The sequence below is a fragment of the Neodiprion virginianus genome, chromosome 3 (genome assembly GCF_021901495.1).
Source record: "Neodiprion virginianus isolate iyNeoVirg1 chromosome 3, iyNeoVirg1.1, whole genome shotgun sequence".
Classification (NCBI taxonomy): Eukaryota; Metazoa; Arthropoda; class Insecta; order Hymenoptera; family Diprionidae; genus Neodiprion; species Neodiprion virginianus.
In genome coordinates, this window is record NC_060879.1 from 20470477 (window position 1) to 20490815 (window position 20339).

Below are 20339 nucleotides of genomic sequence, written 5' to 3' on the forward strand. Positions count from 1 at the left end.
GATTGTTGATTTCTTATTCCTTCCTTTCCTACCTCCTCCTTTTCTTCAATACGAATTAAATTTTTTTTTCCACGTAGTAACATTTTGTTTAATTGGTATTATTATTATATAAATTTACACGCCTGTTGGTATAATGATGTCGTAAATGTGTGTGCTCCGTGCCTTATGCGTAAGAGACGTATCTTATTACGCTATATTATACTCTCTTAACTTTAAATGTTTAAAAAGATCGTTGAAACAATGTATATATAATACCGTATGTATGTACAATATATTGCAAAATACATAATACCGTCATACGGAGGATCAGTTTTCCCTTGCGTATTGCGCCATCAGTGTTACATGATGCGTGTGTGTCCGACTGCTTGCAATTAACATTCCACCACTTCATATCATATTTCATCAATAGCAGTGGGAAAATTTTCAAATTCCACATATCTAACCGGGAGAAAATTCATGCTGCGTATCGAACTGAATAATATATTACTTCGTTCAAATTTAATATGGCAAATATACAGACAAAAGGCTTAAATTTCGTCGCATGTGTAATAGCGTGAAGAAATTTTTGAAATTGGTAACATAATACACAGTATACATTATTAATAATAATAATAATAATAACAACAACAACAGTTTGTCATCCGTTAAGTGCAGTATGCCAAAAAAAGGCCGCAATTTGTTATTCCTTTTTCTTCGCTTTGTCATAGAAAAGAGAAATGATAAAAATTAACTGCAAGCTAATATACTAATTATATTAATCATATCAACGTTTAGTAGAACTCAACTTTTTGTTGTACGTTCGCGAGAGCAATAAAATTCTATAGTAAAAATTAGGTCCATTGATATATCGTTGTATGATGAAATATGCAAAGCAATCATTTAACGTCTTCAAAAATTATTATCTCTTTGTGAGTAAAATTTAAAGTGAAAGAAAATATTATTTACATAGGAATTATTATGTCCCTGGTGTCTTTTTCGTGTAAAATTGTGTATGGATTCGGATATAAAATGAAGAAAATGCTATTGAAAGGTAAAAAATTGCATCAACATTGCGTATGGTTCTATACATACATTTCAACATGCTTCTTCATTTTTGCATTCTGAATCTGTACGTAATTTTAATCTCTGTTATTCGGACACCAGCTACATAAAATCTTCGATTATACCTAATATTCATTATATCAATAAATAATCGATAACATTATTATATATATATAATAATTTAGGGTGGTCCTCAAAAAGGTCAATTGTAAATTTCGACAGGTGCGCCCCCCAAATCGGCTCCAGATAATTTAAAAATAATTTTCCGATTTTTTCAAATTTTTATCTCAACTCTAAGCCGTGCCCCAAAGAGGGTGGATTCCATTCAACCCTTTCAAGGGCAGTCAAATTTATCAAACGGATTAACATAAAACCCCCCATGGTATAGGCAGGTTTATTGAATCTCTGATTATGAAACTGAACTCAAAATTAAAATATTCAAACTAGTGGATCCAATATGGCAATATCAAGTGACTTTTGAGATCAGATTCGTAATCAGCGACACAAAAAACCCACCTTACACCAAATTTCATCTAAATCCGTTCGGTATATTTAATGTGGAAATCCAAGCTCTTTGGGGCACGGGTTAAAGTCGAGATAAAAATCTGAAAAAATTGGGGAATTATTTTTGAATTATTTGGAGCCGATTTCGGGGGCGCACCGGTCGATATTCAAAAATTACCTATTTAAGGACCATCCTCATGTGTATATATATTATATATTTATATATATCGAGACAAAGATCAAAGATATATAAATGTAGATCTTATTGACTTGCAAGCGCAAGTAAGTTGTACGTGAAAACCACGTGAAACTGATTAATTTTTTCAGCATTAGTGCTATAACTCACTTCAACTAAAAAAATCAGTGAATTTCACGCGGTTTTCACGTGCAATGCATGGAAGTTGATAATATTTGCATTTATAAATCTTTGGTCGTTATCTCGATGATATGAAGATGTTGCACAGTGCATAAACAATCATTTGCAAGACCTACGTAGGAACGGAGAAAAATTACTCCAGACTTTCACTATCGCAATATGAACTACAAAAATTTATAATTGATTACAGGCAGTTGAATTATGTATGCTAAGCGGCGCTTTATTCATTATTTTTTTTTTCTTTTTATCAACTTTGATTAATAAAATTCGGAGCCAACGTAACTTTAATGAGTATTTTTCAACATGATCAGCATCGATATCTAACAATATGTAATATAATTTATCTATAAATAACAAATTCAATAACTAGGGCATACGAATAATTTGTCGAATACTCCTTGCAAAATTTTCAGAATGTGGATATCGTAACTCGTAGTTTAGACACAATAATTTTCAATCTATTTTCCATTCAATATTCGGTTCAATTGCAATATCCAGATTCGATTGCACAACTGTTAATCACATGTCGTGAGATCATTTCATAACGGTAAACGAGCACTCGGAAAACTGCATTCTAACAATATTTATGTCTAAATCTACAATATATGAGATGCGTATTATTGGACTATTCCTAATTCATTTCAACTTTGTCAAAGGTACTGTTAATGACAACGATGTATGTCGTATATTAAGACAAAGCCAAAATGAATGCAAGGATATTAAAATTACTCTCACCATCTTATGCTACATAATGCGGATCTTACAATAAGTATCGAGAACAGACTAGAAGATGAAAACAAAAAAAAACAATTGTTACGATAAAAAAAAAACTCAACACTTTTGTGTTCCGAGATGTTAATTTAAAAACGTGCTACAAGCTAACGCCTAATAACTATTTCTTACGTGACGTAGTTGTGTGTTCGTATTCATAGTGCAATGTATAGTAATTATTATCTACATGTCGAAATTACTTAAATTCTCTTCTAAATAATTCATATAACTAAGAGGCGTCAAAGGGAAAGCTCCAATTCCCCTTTGAAATTTTGAAAAAATTTTCTGACGCCTCTTAATTTCACAGTTAGTAATATATCTTTCGGTAATTATTATCTTATTATTCAGTTGTATAGATCTTTACTACAAAGTGACGACTGCTTCACCACTGTGAGGCGGAGTTGTTAAATTCATTCTTTTTCTTTGTTTTTTTTTTTTTTTTTTTTTTTATTATCTCTTTTTTGTAAAAAGTAGGAAACTTAATATAGGTATATCTTTGTATAATAATTAGTAGAAGTAAGGAAAGATTAATTCAGGTTTGAGATGAATTGGGACTTGGAGATCTGTTTATATCCAAATGATTAGCTGTGTTGATTGATTAAGTTAATGTGTTGAAAAATTGAGAGTTTGTTGTACTTGCGGGCGACGGGAGAAAATAATGACATAGTAGGGTAATAAATTATACTGACAATCTTTTGATTCGTTAACAATTTTGGAACTTTCCAATCGAAATTATAATCGATCAAATTATTATGTATGTCAATAGAATTAATGGTTTTCATCGGCATCTGACACTTCGCCTTAATACAGGATCACATGAAAAACTAGGTGGAAGACATAAAATGGTTTTACTGTCATTGCATTTGAATATGGTTTATATAGTTTCCTGTGATGCTTCGTCGATATTTGCATCAACTTCATTTCATAAACATTAAAATATCATACCTCTGATGAAAAAACGCATTTCGAGAATGAACTAAGAAATTTTTATCAACATCATCTCTTCAGCAAATGAAGTGGAACGTATTATTGACTAATGAAACCAGTTTATTTCTTCAAGATTTTTCAACAACCTGTACCCTTAGCTAGGTTCTAACATGTGGTATTGCAATGTGACAGGCCAAGCACGTAGTATCTGGCGACGTGCGACGATTGCTCAGATATTTACGATGCTTAAAATGAACATTGGAGACATGTATTGATTTTACATCGTATCTAGAATATCAATTTGCCTCTTATCGATTGGTTTTATCAACCAGCAAGCACTCTTTTGTAAATTCATCGACTAAGAAATGGTCACGGTGTGATAAATATTCAATTATCAGCTAAATGTTAAAATCGAATGCGAACGGCAAATGTGAATAATTATCGTCCTTTTGGGAAATTGCGACAGGACGATGTTTATAAGCTGTTCAAGTGACCACTTATCAGTACGACTAATTTTCAAATCTTAAACTGAACTTGCAATGACTTAATTCAAACGGTTTCTCAACGCGAACGGACAGACAAACCAGCGCATTTAGAAGTCACGTGTACCCAGAACATAACTTTGTTTTACCGTGTTTCTCATTCGACAATCTTTCATCAAAAGACAATCAAGCTTGACGTGATATTCACAGTATTCTATTTGTAACTGATTTATAATCTATTAGTAAAATATCACTGATGAATACTCAAGTATCGTCAATGACACCTGACCAATCTATGGAAAGTCAAACAAAGTGTTTTCTAACGAAATAATCGTCAATACCTTTGTCTATTCACAAGAGAGTTAATCAGCTTTGTTGAAACTGATGGATGTAAAAACGTTTGTCATATCTTAGAAACACGTGACATCTTTTTATCACAAGTGTTCAACACTTACATGTTAATGTGCTGATTGGACTGACCGGTCGCGTTGATCACGGTTCACTTTCTCAGGCTGTCTTTGCTGCTCGCTCGGCTAGTCGAAGCTGTGCTTGATTCGCCAGGTCCCCCGGCGCCTCCGGTGTCTCCATTGATGCTAGAACCGGCTAGAGAAGCTGTCGGTGTAGCAGGAGCAGAGCGCCGTCTCACTTTTATCATAGCTTTGTCCAGACGTTGAACAAACGAGTCGACATCTGATTTTTTCATACCCAAAGCAGCGGCTGCTGTTAAATAGGGCACCGGATAGTTGCTGTTGTGCGCTCCCCAACCTGGTTAAAATATAACGTGATCGAAGTATGCTTTGGATTCTGAAAATTTTTTATACCAGTTTCGGGAGCGAATTTCTTACCTTCAAACTTGTGTGAAACAATGTGCTTTGAATCTGTGGTCGTGATGACTCTAGTACCGCTAACATTTCTCAAAAACAACATCGAGCCCAACATCGTTACTTGTTTATTGTCGTGCTGATGGCTCAGTGACTGTAGCGTCATTCCCATGGATATCGGGTTTCCCTTGGTATCCAGGAGCCTCTCTCCGTGTCTGGAGGCTAACTTTCCGAGTTCGTCTTTCAAGTACGAGTAGGTCTCTTTGCGTTGCGTGATTAACTGCTTGTATCCAGCCATTCCGAGTCCCAGGAGAGTTATCAGCACGTCCATCGTTGAGCTCGCATTCGCTCTGCCCGGATACATTTTTGAAATTCTATCGAGTAGGTTCTTATCAAAGGATCCAATCACCGCTCCCCCAACTGGCACCAAAAAGTTCTTGTCTGTGCTTTGAACAAACGCGTCGACGCGTCCCTTTCTGGACGCCTCTTGAATAAGATGCATACATCTTGTGCTCTGTAATCTGTTGTTTTTTTTTCAAAATGAATATTAAATCGTAGAAAATATTTAGCAATTCAATTATCAGTACGCTGTTTCTTACCCGTATGCGTTGTTCACTAAATGAGGTATGTTGTATTGTGTACAGAGCGCTGCTATCAAATCGATTGAATCACAGGCCCGTGGAGCAAAACAGCTCGTGGTAGTTAAAACACAGGCGACGCTTTCACCAAGCGCAGCCATCTGAGCCTCCAGCCTCTGCAAATCGGTCTTTAACTCGTCGCCAACAATTTGCATCTCAACAACAACTGGCTCCAGTCCTGCCGTGACGATCGATTTGAAACTTGACTTTTGATCAATCCTTGGCCAAAGCACGTACTTTGCTCGCGGTCTGTCCTGCTTCAGCGTCAACATACAGAGTACCAGACTCATCCCTGTCGCCATTGGCGATACAAAGCAACCTGCTATGCTCTTTACCCCTGAAACAACAATCAATGTTTCATATTATCCGATAAGTTTTACAAGAGTTTCAAAATTCACTAGATAGAAACGGTAACATTGCATACCCATGTATCGTATCACGTCGAGAACTAATGCATTCGTCAACTTATACATAAGACTACTGCCTGCCGCCTTAGGCTGCACCTCCTCCAAGTCTCCTGACCTACCAATCCCATGGCCCATACGAAAGTGCCTGCGAGCAACGATGTTTGATGCTATTCTGGCCTCTCTTTCGCCGACGCTGCAGTTGGACGGAAAATTATTGCTGTCCATTTGGGATAAGTCCGAGAAGAAAGCTTCTATTGTCGCGTCATCCCATCCCTCTTCTGGCCATTTCCGCTGCGATATTGAAACATGGCTGACAAGTCGTGATCATTCTGTGATTTGTGTCAGATTTTTTGTCAAAGACTCACGTGTTCTATGAAATGTCGTATAAGATTTTCTCGTGTCTTCTTGGCGTTCAGTCCTTGTTGAACGTATGTGGATGGAATTAGCGTTTCGGCCAAACTGAACGCTAGACTGTTCATATCGTTTGCTTTGTTCCCAGATGGTCAATCCACAGAAATATTGTATACCAATGCCTTAGCACAGCATTGTGTACTAGTTTCAAATAAACTCTTTATTCTATCACAAGACCATTAGTCAACAATCATGAAACGGAAAATAGAGGAAGTAAAAGAATGAGCAGAAAACCGAAGAAATCATGCTTCTCCATTATTCGTAGAATCAAAGTAATCGATCTGTGATAAACGATGTAATTCAAAATGTAGCTGGTCTCAGTGTGTTTCTAAATAATGAGTAATGTAAAAACGACATAATACGCCAACAAACTGATGTAGGCAGTCCAATAATAAGTAATATTAAATTACATTGCAATTGACATGTGTGCTGTTTTAATTTAATTGCCAGTAGGAAAAGTAAAGAATAATGCTTTGGTGGTGTGCGACGTTGATTGGTATTGCCAAGCTTTGTGTGCAAATGAGAAAATAGACATATTTATAACTTAGGAAATGAAGTTTTTATTGAATAAATTTTCGTTTCGATTACAAGTTGTTTTGTCATGGAAAATAAACAAGCTGCATAGTACAAAAATGATGATTACAATACGTAATTGTACAATAATTGTATTATCGTGTTTAAAAGTATAAATCGACTAATCGATAACTTAAGAAAATAACAAATCAAAATTAAACATAATCTTTAAATTAAACTTAATAATAATCAATTAAATTCGGAATAGATAAACAAAATAATGAATAAATAAATATAAACACAAGAGAGTTGTGAACGATGATGGATAACTTACGATGAAAAGTAATTATAGATATGGATAGTATTGTTTTGTTGTTTTGTTTTTTGTCATTATGCAACGAACAGTCACGAAACAGCTAAACATGTTGCACATGCATGTAACAGTGTGTATTATTGTTACAATATTTTTCTGCAGTAGACAATACAAAGTGAGAGAAACTTGTAAAAGTGGGTTGGGCCACTTGAAAAGTAGACAGAAAATTTAACCCAGAAATTAGTTGTAAAATAGTAACTCGGCACTTGATGGTGTCAAGCAAGGTGGAAGTGAAATTGAACAAACATAAATTGAAGCGGAAAAACGTTCGTAAGGGGCACGAAAGTCGAGCGCCTGAAGCAGCGGATTGCCGAACTTTCAGCGCGAGCAGTTGATATTTGAGGTTATGTTACGGCCGAGGTCACTCTAAATTGGATTAAATTTACGCAATACCAGCGATGCAACCTCATTGTTCAGTGGCCAAGTACTCGATTAGTGAAATAGCTACGTTTCAATCCAACTCAACGGTGACATGAATGCGATTAAATCATGCAGAAACGGGCCAGTTTTCGTCTTACCAAAAATTTTCGTGCTCGGGATACAGACGGACAAACGGACGGCGCTACGGGCAAAGTCGTCGTCGTCTGCTACTTTGACAGCTCCGCTGCGTGTTAGACAGGTGATTGAAAATTTATAATCCAACTCTCCTTATATTTTCCATTCTATTTTACTCTACGAAAAATTTTACTCGTATCATTGTTATTTCGCGTCCACGCAGTGATACGTGTATACTCTATGCGGACTGTATCTTTTTATCTGATTAATCGTAGACTGACTCCATTATCATGTCAGGATTTATTTCTGTAGGTATTTTAGAGATACGTGATCTGTTATGTGCGGCCACATTCAGCATGTACATTCAAATTAAAAAATATGAATTTTTTAACGTGTAATATACAATCATACAATGAGTCACTGCGGTTGTATAATTGGAAAATGGGAAAGAAATAAGTCGATTAAAACGCATTTTTAATATCCTGTATTATAGAATGAAAAGCAGTCTGAGAACTCTTTTATAATCGTGTTGTTTATAACTAATACGAAGATCGATTATCATAAATACCGATTTTCTGAGGAATACTTGTTAGAGATTGCAGTTAACGATAATGTTGTAATGTAATAATATGGTCTGAAGAATCAGATCCAAGTCATTCTTTATCGATTAAAACAATCATCTATCATATAATAGACCGAATCACACCTGATATAATTTTCAATCCAACATTTTATTGACAGTCTATTATTTTTCAAACTAATTCGTCTACACAGTTTCGAAACATACATATATAAAGTTTATATGCAGGTATGACATCTCAAAAATGTATTCAGCATAAACAGTTATAGGGTTAATATGTCCCACAGGTGTCCAATAAATACATGAATTCTCCACGTTGATCTGAGTAATAAAGATCTGAAAAAGAGAATTCGAAGACATTCAACGCCGTTGATTGGAGAATTTAACGCACATACAAATCAAATCACCCGCTGATCTGCGGTACCAGTCGCTTGTTAGATTCGGTACTTGGCGCGATTGGTTCCAATTCCACCGTTTCGCATTTAAGCAAGAAAATGCTACCACAGTATTTTGCTACCTAGTTCTTCGCCAATAGGAACACCAAGAAAATAGTTCATCGCATTCAGCTGTAACATCCCATGACAAATATGGGGTAAAGGCCTCGTAAATTGACTGCCAGTACTAAAAATTCCCTAGGACAGAGACAGAGCTATCCATGAACTCGGCAGCGCAAAAGAGATAAGAGATTGCTGACAATACTGTCAGTCAATTTTCGAACACGGCCAAAACATACAAGCCTTCAATCGGATGTTACACAGCGCACACAAGGTGGCGCTGCCCTGGTTTATTGGCATTCCCATAGACATGGTATTCCTATTGGTTAAGAAATAATGCATTTTGCTGCCCGTGAAAATCCAACTCCAAGATGTCGATCTACCTGATTCGCATTGTTTGTGGTAGTGGGTTTCACCACGAACTTACGTTTCACCGGGAACCAGTATATGCAGTACTGCAGTATATGATGAGTATGCAGTAGTGGTACGGTGTGAGGTTACACGTTTATAGGTTATTTTTTTATACCACCCGATAAAAGAGTGCATAATTGTTGACAATACGTGACCGAGCAGACGACATATAACCTGAAACTCCAGTATCGCAGTGTTTCACAGATTTTTGAAGAAAGGTGTGACAACCTGTCATTCAACACTCTAGACCAGGTACACGCCTGATATTTAGCGCAAACGTGATTCTTGTAAGCGGGAATCCCGCGGTGATCTTTGAATGTCGATTTCGTACCGTCGATGAAGTGTAAACTAAACCGAACTTGATTAATTCTTTGCTAAATCATCTAACGATCCTTTGTCTCGAACCTGATTCTATTTTAAGCTCTCTTTTGTTTTCTTCTTCCGCAAAGTAAAGTTCATTATTTTTCAGCCTAAATTTATCATGGATAATTACAACAATATGGAAACCCTAAAGTCATCACCAACAACGCCGCAGAATGACAGTGACAACAGTTCAAGCAAAAAATGGTACCGCCAAGCTACTCAGCGGTGAGTAAAATCTTTTTTACCTACTTTGATTCATTCTCTGATTGTGAACTGAAAATCACCAGCTTAAACCAACCAGAAATTTGATATTGACATATTCTCATAATTAGAATAGCCTTGTAGCACACCGTTGATGCTTGTTAACAATCGTCATATTAATTACTCATTTAATTATAATTCAAGTTCTAACAAATATCTTTTTTCTTCATTCTTGCTGTTCTATCATGGAAACAATTTGTCCACATCATCAGAGTCATAAAGATCGCGAGATAATATCTCTGAATGATAACGATTTAAAAATTTGCCATACCTATGGAATGAATGAAAAGTGATGAAATTTGTACTTGTGTTCAAACTGAGTTGAAATTTTTTGAGATTTTTTTTTTTAAATTTTTGAAAGGAATATTTGTTCCTTTCGTACAGAAATTTTATAATTTTAATCACTGTGATCATATTTTTAATAAATGATAGGGTGAAAATAATTTTAAGTCGACTCACTAATCATCTACACATACACTCCTGGCTCTACGATTTTTTTTTTTTTTGCCTGGTACCTACTTTTGAACATGGCCGTTTGTCGGCTATTTTTTATCTGCGCGAAAATTAACCCCACAGTTTTAGGGAAAATTTTTTTCGCAGGTGTTTCTATGGTAAACTTGAAAAGCATTTCAAAACCTACATTTTAGTTTTTTATAAAGTCTCATACCATTTTTTTTTCGCCCCAGTTTTGCATTTTTAGCTAAAAACAAACATGTCTTAGAAAAAAACGCGTATTCCAATAACTATGGGCTCTCAGAGTAAATGTCAGGAGGTGAAACGTTGCACAGGTTCACACTGGAGTAGCAAGAATTTTTTCAGAATTAAAAAAAATTATTTTGACAATTTTTTCGAATTACAAATGAAAAAGTTACAAACCTTCTTTCCTAATGCGTACCGAAGCAAAAAAAAAATGGTAGAGAATTTACTGAAAAAGTAAAAGGAAGGTAAATTTGTGCTCTTTAAAACGCCGCTTAGGAACTTGATTATCTTTATTTTTGAGTCCTTTATCTAACTTCTAGTGCGGCGAGAAATTTCGACTGGTGTACCCGAACTTTTGACCAGCAGTGTATGACGTGTTTTTTTCCTGTTTATTTTAAATCATATCAAGTTATCAATTTGTCACATTTAATGTGATAATATAATTTTGGCATTGCAATATTTGTACAAGATTCTAATTTCTCATACAAAACTAAGTAAATTAGCACATTTTTGAAAAGCTATTTCATCATTTTTCTCATTTAATCGGTTTTGCTTACCATACTGGAGATTACATTCGTAATCAGAAAATCTTTCACTATCAGCTGCTGTCTATTCTTGATGCGAGTAGATGACAAGCTGCGATAAGCGAAATCGACATATGATGAATTTAGAAGTAGGCTTCCAGATTCATCATCGTCTGACAAAAATTTTATACCGGATGGCTGGACGATGACGATACGGAATTTGATTATCTGAAATTTATCACCACGACATACGGAGGTCGTCGGCATGTGTAAATGGCATGTTGTACATTTTTAGATTTCATATTCTATTTTTGTACGACGTCTGGTGTAGTAGGTAGCTAAATTATTTCCGACCTGCTCTGTGGGCGACTTGTTCGTTCGTCGTACGTAGCCAACCTTCATGACTCAGGAAAAACTTGGCTAATATTATAATATATATAAATAGTTGAAACTCAATTGCACTTTAAACCGATCAATTACTACTATCCTTTTTCTTTACTCTCGTCGTTAAACTGTAAAGAAAGAAAAGCGCTTCTTTTCATTTTTGATTCCAGTACAAACTATACTTAATTATAACACACTGTCACATTTATCGGTATCCATCTCTTTCAATAATGCTGTAATCTGGAACAGAGAGAAAAAAATGACTTTCTGTTTGTCGTCGTAGAGACTTATTGGGCTCCGAAAGACAGACAAGTTATTGGTTTCACAATTCTTTCTTTCAGTATTCATACGATGGTTTAAAATTTGAACCCATAATTTTTCACCTTCCTATATATACATATGTATATATATATATGAATAATTATATTGATCAGTTGAAGATTTTCAAATTTCTAAAATTGGTGTGAATTTTTTTAAACTGATTTAGTTGAAAAATATACACAAAACCTGTTGATTTGAAGATTACGATATTAGGTAAAATTATTCCATGACAAGTGGAATTTATATGTGGAGTTTGGAATTTATTGCGCGCAAAAAGATCTACTGCAACGTGATATAACATTGTACGAAAATTGTATATAAATAAAAACAAATCAACAATGCGAATTAATGCTGTGCATAAAATTTTCTCGTTTTATGAAAATGATAATGTGGAATTATTGGTGAAAAAAAAATATGACAACTGGACGGAAGTAAATTGTTTTCCTCCCTTCTTAAAAAAAAAAAAAACGTATTTCTTCGTACTGTAATTCATATTTGAGAGTTTTTCTATCCTTTTTGTTTTTGCTTTACTAGTTGGGATATTGCGAAAGTGGTCATATCGTTACATAATTTTCCATTACACTTGTATGTGAGTAAACAATTTTTGTTCGTCTCTTCAAAACAAGATGAGATAAAAAAAAAAAAAAAAAATAGAGCGAGAGAGGCTTGTCGATTTTATCTGGAATGCCTTATGCGCGTGTTTTCGACCCCCTAGACCGAATGATGCCGATATTATCAAGCGTAGCACGGATTTCACACAGCATAAGAAAATACGTGTAAGACTATCATCTGCGTACATGACCTTTGGCTAATCTCTCTGTACTTATCTTGTATTTCTGTACGTTCAATAAGGCCAGGGTATATAGAGTTATTTCGCTTAAACGGAGAGTGCAGTCTTGATTTAAACTCAAACGGTTTCCGTCGTTGGCCGCTCGAGAGAAGAAGTTATTTAATACTTGCCTGAAAGTAACGTATTTGAAAGAAAAAAAAAAAAAACGTCAAAAGCATCGAGTGGATCGTAAGAGAAAAGAAAGTGAAGAATAATTATTCTTCATCTCTAGCAATTTATAAATTACATAAATACTACAGTAATCGAAGAATAAGAAGATAAAAAAAAAAAAAAGTGGTTATACCGCATAAAAGAAATGATCCGGCAAAACGTTGACGTCGTCGTTACTCCAGCAGACAATGGTTAACAATAGCTCGTTAATAACGATTAGATTATTATAATAATAATGATAATACATCTATAATCGTTTTATCATTTTTATTGACATACAAAAGACGTGTACTCGTATCGAATTACGTATATATACATAACTGTTGCCAAGAGAAGTACATGCCTGCTTATTATTTCAAAACTCCTCGCTGCAGCAGTTGCTGCAATACACATATAATATTACAAAAATATGCTGACAGATATCGTTTCACTTAAATTACTAAATACATAATGTACTGTTGAAAATTTTTTCGACCATCTCAGATCTGCCCCATAATTGGTTATATCAAAGTACTACTAAGAGGTACTCTATGTCAATTTTTTCAGATTTTTTAATTCATTATTTGAGAAATTGCCGTTTTTTTTTTCAAATGAATATATCTCGGAAACTTGAAGTAACTGAAAAAAAATGACTGTACATAAAAGTTGTAGTTTTTTGTTAGCTTTCGAGAGGAATTGTTGAAAAAAATTTTACGTTCCGGTAACGCTGATTTTTTACCAAAAAAGGAAGAAATTATTTTTTTTATTCAAAAAAGGACCCTTTTTTTTGCTGAAGAAAATTACAGAGTCTTCCAATATATGTGACAATATCGCCAAAAAAATCGCCAGAGTGGCACGGATCGAGGTTCTAGGGTAAAAAAAATGAAGCCACACAAATTCGGTCGAGGTTCCGGTAAAAAAAAAAATTAATTTGTGTGGCTTCATTTTTTTTTACCCTAGAACCTCGATCCGTGCCACTCTGGCGATTTTTTTGGCGATATTGTCACATATATTGGAAGACTCAGTAATTTTTTTCAGAAAAAAAAGTCCTTTTTTGAATAAAGAAAATAATTTCTTCCTTTTTTGGTAAAAAATCAGCGTTACCGGAACGTAAAAATTTTTTCCACAATTCCTCTCGAAAGCTAACAAAAAACTACAACTTTTATGTACAGTCATTTTTGTTTCAGTTACTTCAAGTTTCCGAGATATATTTATTTGAAAAAAAAAACGGCAATTTCTCAAATAATGAATGAAAAAATCTGAAAAAATTCACATAGAGTACCTCTTAGTAGTACTTTGATATAACCAATTACGGGGCAGATCTGAGATGGTTGAAAAAAAAGTGGCAGAGTTGACGGAGAATCCCTCATATATAGTATATATATATTGATTGCCAGTGGAAAAATATTGGTATAAATTTCGGATGTCTTCTTTTTTATCGTATGCTATATAAATTTCATAATGATAGTTGTAGACGCTGGTTTGACGTCGTATTTTCCTGACAATCCCGGTTCTTTCACGGGAAATTTATTCCATCAAGCTATGCTTGGATTAAATTTATCTCCATCTTCAAACGTCGGCCTGACTAGAAACGACCGTAGCGAACAGGATTTAGATTGTTTCACCGAGGGTGATCAGCATCGCTTGAGGACCGACAAACGCGAGATAGCGCACAGGTAATTTTTAACAAAAAAATAAATAAATATAATAATACAATTCACTTCAAGTTTGGCAGGAAAATGAGAAATGGAAATAAGAAACATCCTCTCGCTCGTTTATTGAATTTATGTACGTCAATTTCTCTGAAGACTAAACATTATATTGATGATATATAATATACATTTATGAATCTCCTGTTCATTGAGCGGGTGTGAATCGTGAACTGTGTATAATTTTTTCTTATTAAATTATTGTGCCAAGTCAACTTTTATAACAAGTTAGTATTCAATGATGTTTCGGGTCGGTGATTTTAAAGTAAGGAAACAAAACTTTGACGAAACATCAAACTTTCGAATGGTCGAAAATCCGACGCGCAAAGTTCCGAAATGACAAAATACCGAGAAGACAAAATTCCGAAAGTGAGAAAAGAATAAGGAGTAAAATGAGCCATCGTGAGACTGTTTTCATGCAGACCATTCTGATTTTTGGTTTTGCTGATTTTTTACCCGCACCCGACAAAAATGTAGTAACAACAGATTTTTTGTATGATAAAATTTCCTATAACTTTTATTAAAAACTTTTTTCTGTATAGTGCATAGGTTTTTATTTATAGCGCGTCAAACTTTCTTTAACATGGTTATTGCTAAATATATAGTTAATGGTTAATGAAACATTAAAAATGGTGTGAACCAGATTTGTAGTACATAAAATTTTCAGTAAATTTTGTTTCAAGTTTTTTGCTCTATTGGAGTTTTTGCTTTTCGGAACTTTACTTTTCGCAATCTTGCATTTCGGAAATTTGAACCGTCGGTTTTCCGACCAATCTAAACTTTGATGATTCTTCGAAATTTTGATTCTTTACTTTAAGTTTCGTCACGAAAAAATTCGGAATTCTGCGCCTTCGAAACTTTTCAAATTCGGAACTTTGACACTGCCCCCGAATCTTAAATCAGATTTCGAAAAGTAAAGATGGCGGGTTCAATATGGCGGAAAAAAATTTGAGATTTAATTAAATTCGGGTGAAAAACTTTATTTAGGGGTTGAAAATTCAAGATGGTAGCTCCAATATGGTGGACAAAACTTTCAAATTTAATCCAGACGGGTCAAAAAACTCTACAGGGGTTATCGGGATCGTTGATTGGATTTGCCATACTGAAGTTTCAAAATCTGAAAACTTATAATTTATATAAAACATGTAATATGTGTAGAGGGGTGACTTTCTCGGAAACGAATTATTACTTCAATTTTCACGATTTTTTTTTTAAGCAACTTGTTTCTAACAATAATAAAAAATATATCATATCACAACAATTACTTTCGAGTATTGAAAAGGTATTAGTATACTATTGGAAATAACAAAAAATCGCAAAGAAATATGTTTAAAAGTTCTCTAAATATACAACAAAAGACTCAAAGAGGTACATAAATTAAAATGAATGAATGAATGTAGTTGTATAGAATGCATGATATATATTCTTGTACGATAAGTATTGTTAGAAATTGACGGATCCCGAAGTAAAAATTTGTCAATTTAATTCAGCGGTCATTATTATTGCGATTTTTCTCAATTCTACTCGGTTTTTTACCGTACGTAAGTACAATTATTATAATTTTTGACGAGTATGATACTTTATTTTTTCTTTGAACGTCGTTTAGTCAAAATTGATGCCGGCATTATCAATTTGAAACTTATTTTTGCAGTCAAAATTATATGACGTTAATGTTATTGCGTAAACGTAACGAAATTCGTTTTAAAAACATCGTTATCTTGCAACTTGAGAATTAATTTGAAATGGTTAAATTTGTTTATATTCTAATAATTGAGAAGTAACGATTTTCCTCAAAAACACATCCCTGCCTCGTAATGTTAACTAACTCCATTCGACCTCGTGCAAAATTCTCGTTCTTTTTTTTTCTCTCCGGTAATTCGTCACCCATCTTTCTTTATTTTCAAACGCAAGTATTCTCTCTTATTGCATTTTTCCACAAAAATCACGCACAAAGTAACAAACAAATCTACAGACGTCAGTGTCAATATTGTAATGTACAATCTACGATCGATTTGATTTTCCTCAATAACATTTTCGATTAAACAGGCAATCAACAACTACACGCATGTATTTACACTTTACACACATCCATACGTATACGCATCGCCATAACTAACAGTTTGTTCGTCACAGATTTTCGGAGTTGTTTGTATATTTTTTTTTCCTCTTCCCTCCGCGAACTACGCTTTATATACCCATACATATATCCTTGATAAGATAACGCGAATATCACACGAACGGTTTTCTTAACGTACGTTTGTATCGCAATGTATATACGGTAAGAAAAAAAAGGGAAAGACTCTTGCGTGGTTTATAAAATATCATTTACACACAATAAGAACTGCAGAAACGTGAGATTGCTGTAGTAGTTGCGTAATTGTTGCGGCGTAATATGCATAGTAAATATGCGGAAAAGTAAAAATTTAAATAAATACTGATCGAAAACGAATTACTTTCTAAGCATGTAAAGTAAGAAAATACTTGACAGGTTTTAAAACGACAAGTAGATGATTAATTTGGAAAATTATGTCGACGGTTTAGATAAATGTGGAAAAATTTCACCCTTCAAATACACCAAACATAAATTGCTAAATTTGTATATTATGTTTGTACAATATGTATTTGTTGCCCTCTTTGTTTTTCATGCCTTTTCAATATCATTGGGCACAATGTACTTAAAAAATAGGTTGAGGGTAATTAAGACGAAATCTTCTCTGCTCTGCGAGGTCCTTTGTCTCTTTATCGATCGCCGACTCGCTCTCTCTCTCTCTCTCTCTCTTTCTCTCTCTTTCTCTATCTCTCTCGCCAGATACATAAGGATGTGTATACATCGCGAAATATGTTGAGGAGAGAATTTCGGGTACATCAGATTCCGGAGGTTCTACTGGCCTGAATTATTACACATTTTTTCCACGACACCTGGCGGCAGTTTTTGTAACTAGTTCACCGATCCAAACTTTGCTCGCATATTGGTTACGTGTTGGTTACGTATTGGTATTGGATTGGCGCTCGATTTCATCGTTTATCCGGTACTTTACGATGTGTTCCGCGTGCATGCTCTAACCCTCGGTAAAATTTTTTTAGAACAGGATTTTCACCCGCCTAGTGATAAATACTGATAATACACACAAATCAAAACATATCCAGTATTTCCGTAATATTTGCAGCGGTATTTGCGACATGTTGGATTTATCGATAGCTGGGAAAAGTGGAAATAACGTTCGAAAAATCCCTACCGATGTTATTTGCGAAAATGCTTCTGTGTAAAATTATATAAATACTGTATTATTATGTGAATTTGTTTTAACGGTTTTCACACAATTTGTAGAGATTTGATCGGTGAGAAAAAAGAAATAAAAAATATAAACATCGGACAGAAAAACACCAACGATTAATCGTACCGAACGTTCCTTACGATCATAAGATCATTTTTCAAATTTGTTTTCTTATCTCACAATAACTTTTCATATGTAGTCAAATTTGCTCGAATTTTTTTCTGTCATATATGTTATAGAAATGCAGTGTCGATATTTAGTTCTATAATAATTAAAATTGCTTTGGATTTTTTTATTATTAGATATTGAAATTTTCTTCGTCAGAAATGGAGGAAAAAAAGTTTTCTTGGATAGAATAAAAATTGTATGCGAATTGCAAAACGATTGTTGCATTATATACTATTATTATTACATCGTCACGATTTCTCAGAAATTTACACGTACGCGTATATTCGAGGAAAACTTTTTCTCTAAGATTCGGAGTTAATTTCCGGCGGCTAAAAAATAGCCGAAAAACGGCCATGTTCAAAAATACGTAACCGGGGGCAAAATAAAATTGCAGAGATTTTCCCAAAAAAACGCAAAATGAAGGTAAATTTGTCTTCTTTGAAACGCCGCTTGGAACGTTTGATTATATTATCTTTATTTTTGAGTCCGCTATCGAGCTTTTTAGTACGGTAAAAAATTTCGCTTGGTGTACCGAAACTTTTGGTCGGCGGTGTATGTATACGCAAGTGTTACATACATAATCGTACACACGTGTCAATCGTTTTTGCAGACATCAAAATGCCGCTCTGCCAAGATGTAATATTAGCGAATCGCTTTATCGGCAACTTCACCCGTATCGCATATCCATCATATTATTTTTATTCTCTTGTTCTCATAATTTTCGGCTCCTCTTCCCTGTTTTACACCGGAACACTTCATTATATGTAATATACAATTTATAATATATTATTTACTTCTGCGATAAATTAACTGCCAAATTAATTACGAAACATATGAGACAAGGAAATGAAATACAATTTTTTTTTTTTTTTTGCAAATAACAATTTTACATCAGAATTTGCGTTAAATGTATGATAAAATAAAATAGAAGGAGAAAACGAAAAAGAGAAACAATTTTTAAATCGCGATTATGTCTAATCGTCAAGTGGTTGTCATTTATCCAATAGCCGTTAATTTGCGAAATTTTTGCAACTCTCACGTATGAGCTTTTACCAATTATGTCATAATTCCTGCGCAGAATACTTGGTTATGAAATTTCCAATCAAGGACCGTGTAACGATTCGCACACGTCAGTGTCGCATACGCGTGTCAAGGTTAAATAGGTACGAGGTGTAATTTATACATAGGCATGTACGTTGCATGACGTATGTACATATATACATGTATATATTATACCGCGATGTAAGGAACGAGATTTGATATTTGGCACGGATCGATCGGAGGGAATGCCAAAAGTGTTTCGCGAATCCGAAATCGCTGCACTTTAAGTGCATGCCTATCAAACACAGCAGAATTTAATGATCTGAAATCCGTCACAGATATATAAGGCATTCCGATAGTGGTTTTATCATACACTCGTGAGATAATTTGCAAAAAAAATAAAAAATAAATAAATAAAACAACGCCCACAAATGGATTTAATTAAATTCATTCAATTCGGAAATCATATTTTGAGTAATATTTTGTGATCTGAAATATTGCTCGGTTGAGTTGAGAAGATTTCTTCCTTCGTTAAAATTGATTTTTTTAACAATGAACTATGTGGAAATTATTTCACACTATATTTATAATCTATATCTATATGCAATGTTATGTAATTGCGTAAACCATTCGATTCCGCAATGTGGAAATTAATTAGGTTTACAGGTAGGCAACCTCGTAGTTTTTTTTAATGTCTCAAATTCCTTGTAAAAATTTTTCCTACCCTTCTTTCTCGCCACCTTTATTTCTATTTGTACTAACCAAGTTTATAGCTATGCAAACGAACGAACGAGCGAACCAACTCATGTAGGAGATCGATAATTCTCTTCATGCTAAAGGCGCCGGCTATCTTGCGTCACTTTATCTCTGGCTCGTATAGAGATTGATTTACAGGGTGTCCCAATTTTATACTGTACAAAAAAGAATGGATTTTTTTCTTACCGCTTCGATCATTTCTTGAGAATACTGATGAGAAAAAAGGTATCTGTGAATTGCGTATTCCACTCGGCGTTGACATTGTATCGAAAGGAAATGGTGAAACTTACCAGGCTGGATGACCGAATGCGCATGCGCAAAATAATTGAACTCTATTAGTCGGCGAGATCGTCCGCAAGGCAGGGCAGCCAACTTACTCGAAACGTGACGTGAAAGTCATGAGACGCCTCCGCGTCAAGGGGGGAATTATAACAACTCGTCGCGGTAACGGGTCATCAGTCATTTGGCAATAAAAGTTCCCCAAGTTTTCCCCTGTCATTGTAAATCAATGCACTAAAATACCATAACCATAACCTCCGCAAACCGTGTCTGACAACTGAAGTTTGAGGTGGCCAGCCTGTACGAAAATACGACAAAGTTCGCGCATGCGCCTAA

At 34.5% G+C, this 20339-nt stretch overlaps 2 protein-coding genes across 11 annotated transcripts in view; one reads left to right on the forward strand and one right to left on the reverse strand.

Moving 5' to 3' along the window:
- On the reverse strand, positions 1-7848 carry LOC124301586 (O-phosphoseryl-tRNA(Sec) selenium transferase). 2 transcript variants are annotated; one of them, XM_046756832.1, is made up of 6 exons: positions 7783-7848; positions 6333-6519; positions 5985-6258; positions 5522-5897; positions 4947-5443; positions 1-4866 (listed from the first exon to the last, which is right to left on the reverse strand). In XM_046756832.1, exons 2-6 carry the CDS (start codon positions 6444-6446, stop codon positions 4601-4603), a joined length of 1527 nt encoding a protein of 508 aa, XP_046612788.1. In that variant the 5' UTR covers positions 6447-6519; positions 7783-7848; the 3' UTR covers positions 1-4600. The 2 variants fall into 2 exon arrangements, with proteins under 2 accessions (XP_046612788.1, XP_046612789.1); XM_046756833.1 differs by having other exon boundaries at positions 6333-6500; positions 7783-7831.
- LOC124301584 (cytosolic purine 5'-nucleotidase) overlaps positions 7278-20339 on the forward strand; it is a 26675-nt gene continuing 13613 nt past the window's right edge. The window contains exons 1-3 of one of the 9 annotated variants that reach the window (XM_046756821.1): positions 7753-7883; positions 9714-9832; positions 14244-14451. In XM_046756821.1, the coding sequence (XP_046612777.1) occupies positions 9781-9832; positions 14244-14451 (260 nt within the window). In that variant the 5' untranslated portion in view covers positions 7753-7883; positions 9714-9780. Of the gene's footprint in view, positions 7884-9276; positions 9497-9713; positions 9833-12685; positions 12988-14243; positions 14452-20339 lie in introns of those variants that run through there. The other 8 variants (XM_046756820.1, XM_046756822.1, XM_046756819.1 and 5 more) reach the window with 8 other exon arrangements.

Bases quoted from the DNA above. Each gene is read 5' to 3' on its own strand.
- LOC124301586 (XM_046756832.1), bottom strand. From the start codon at position 6,446: ATGAACAGTCTAGCGTTCAGTTTGGCCGAAACGCTAATTCCATCCACA. The intron at 6,259-6,332 runs GTGAGTCTTTGA...TCAATATCGCAG, and splicing joins TACGACATTTCATAGAACAC to CGGAAATGGCCAGAAGAGGG. The intron at 5,898-5,984 runs GTATGCAATGTT...TTGTTGTTTCAG, and splicing joins CGACGTGATACGATACATGG to GGGTAAAGAGCATAGCAGGT.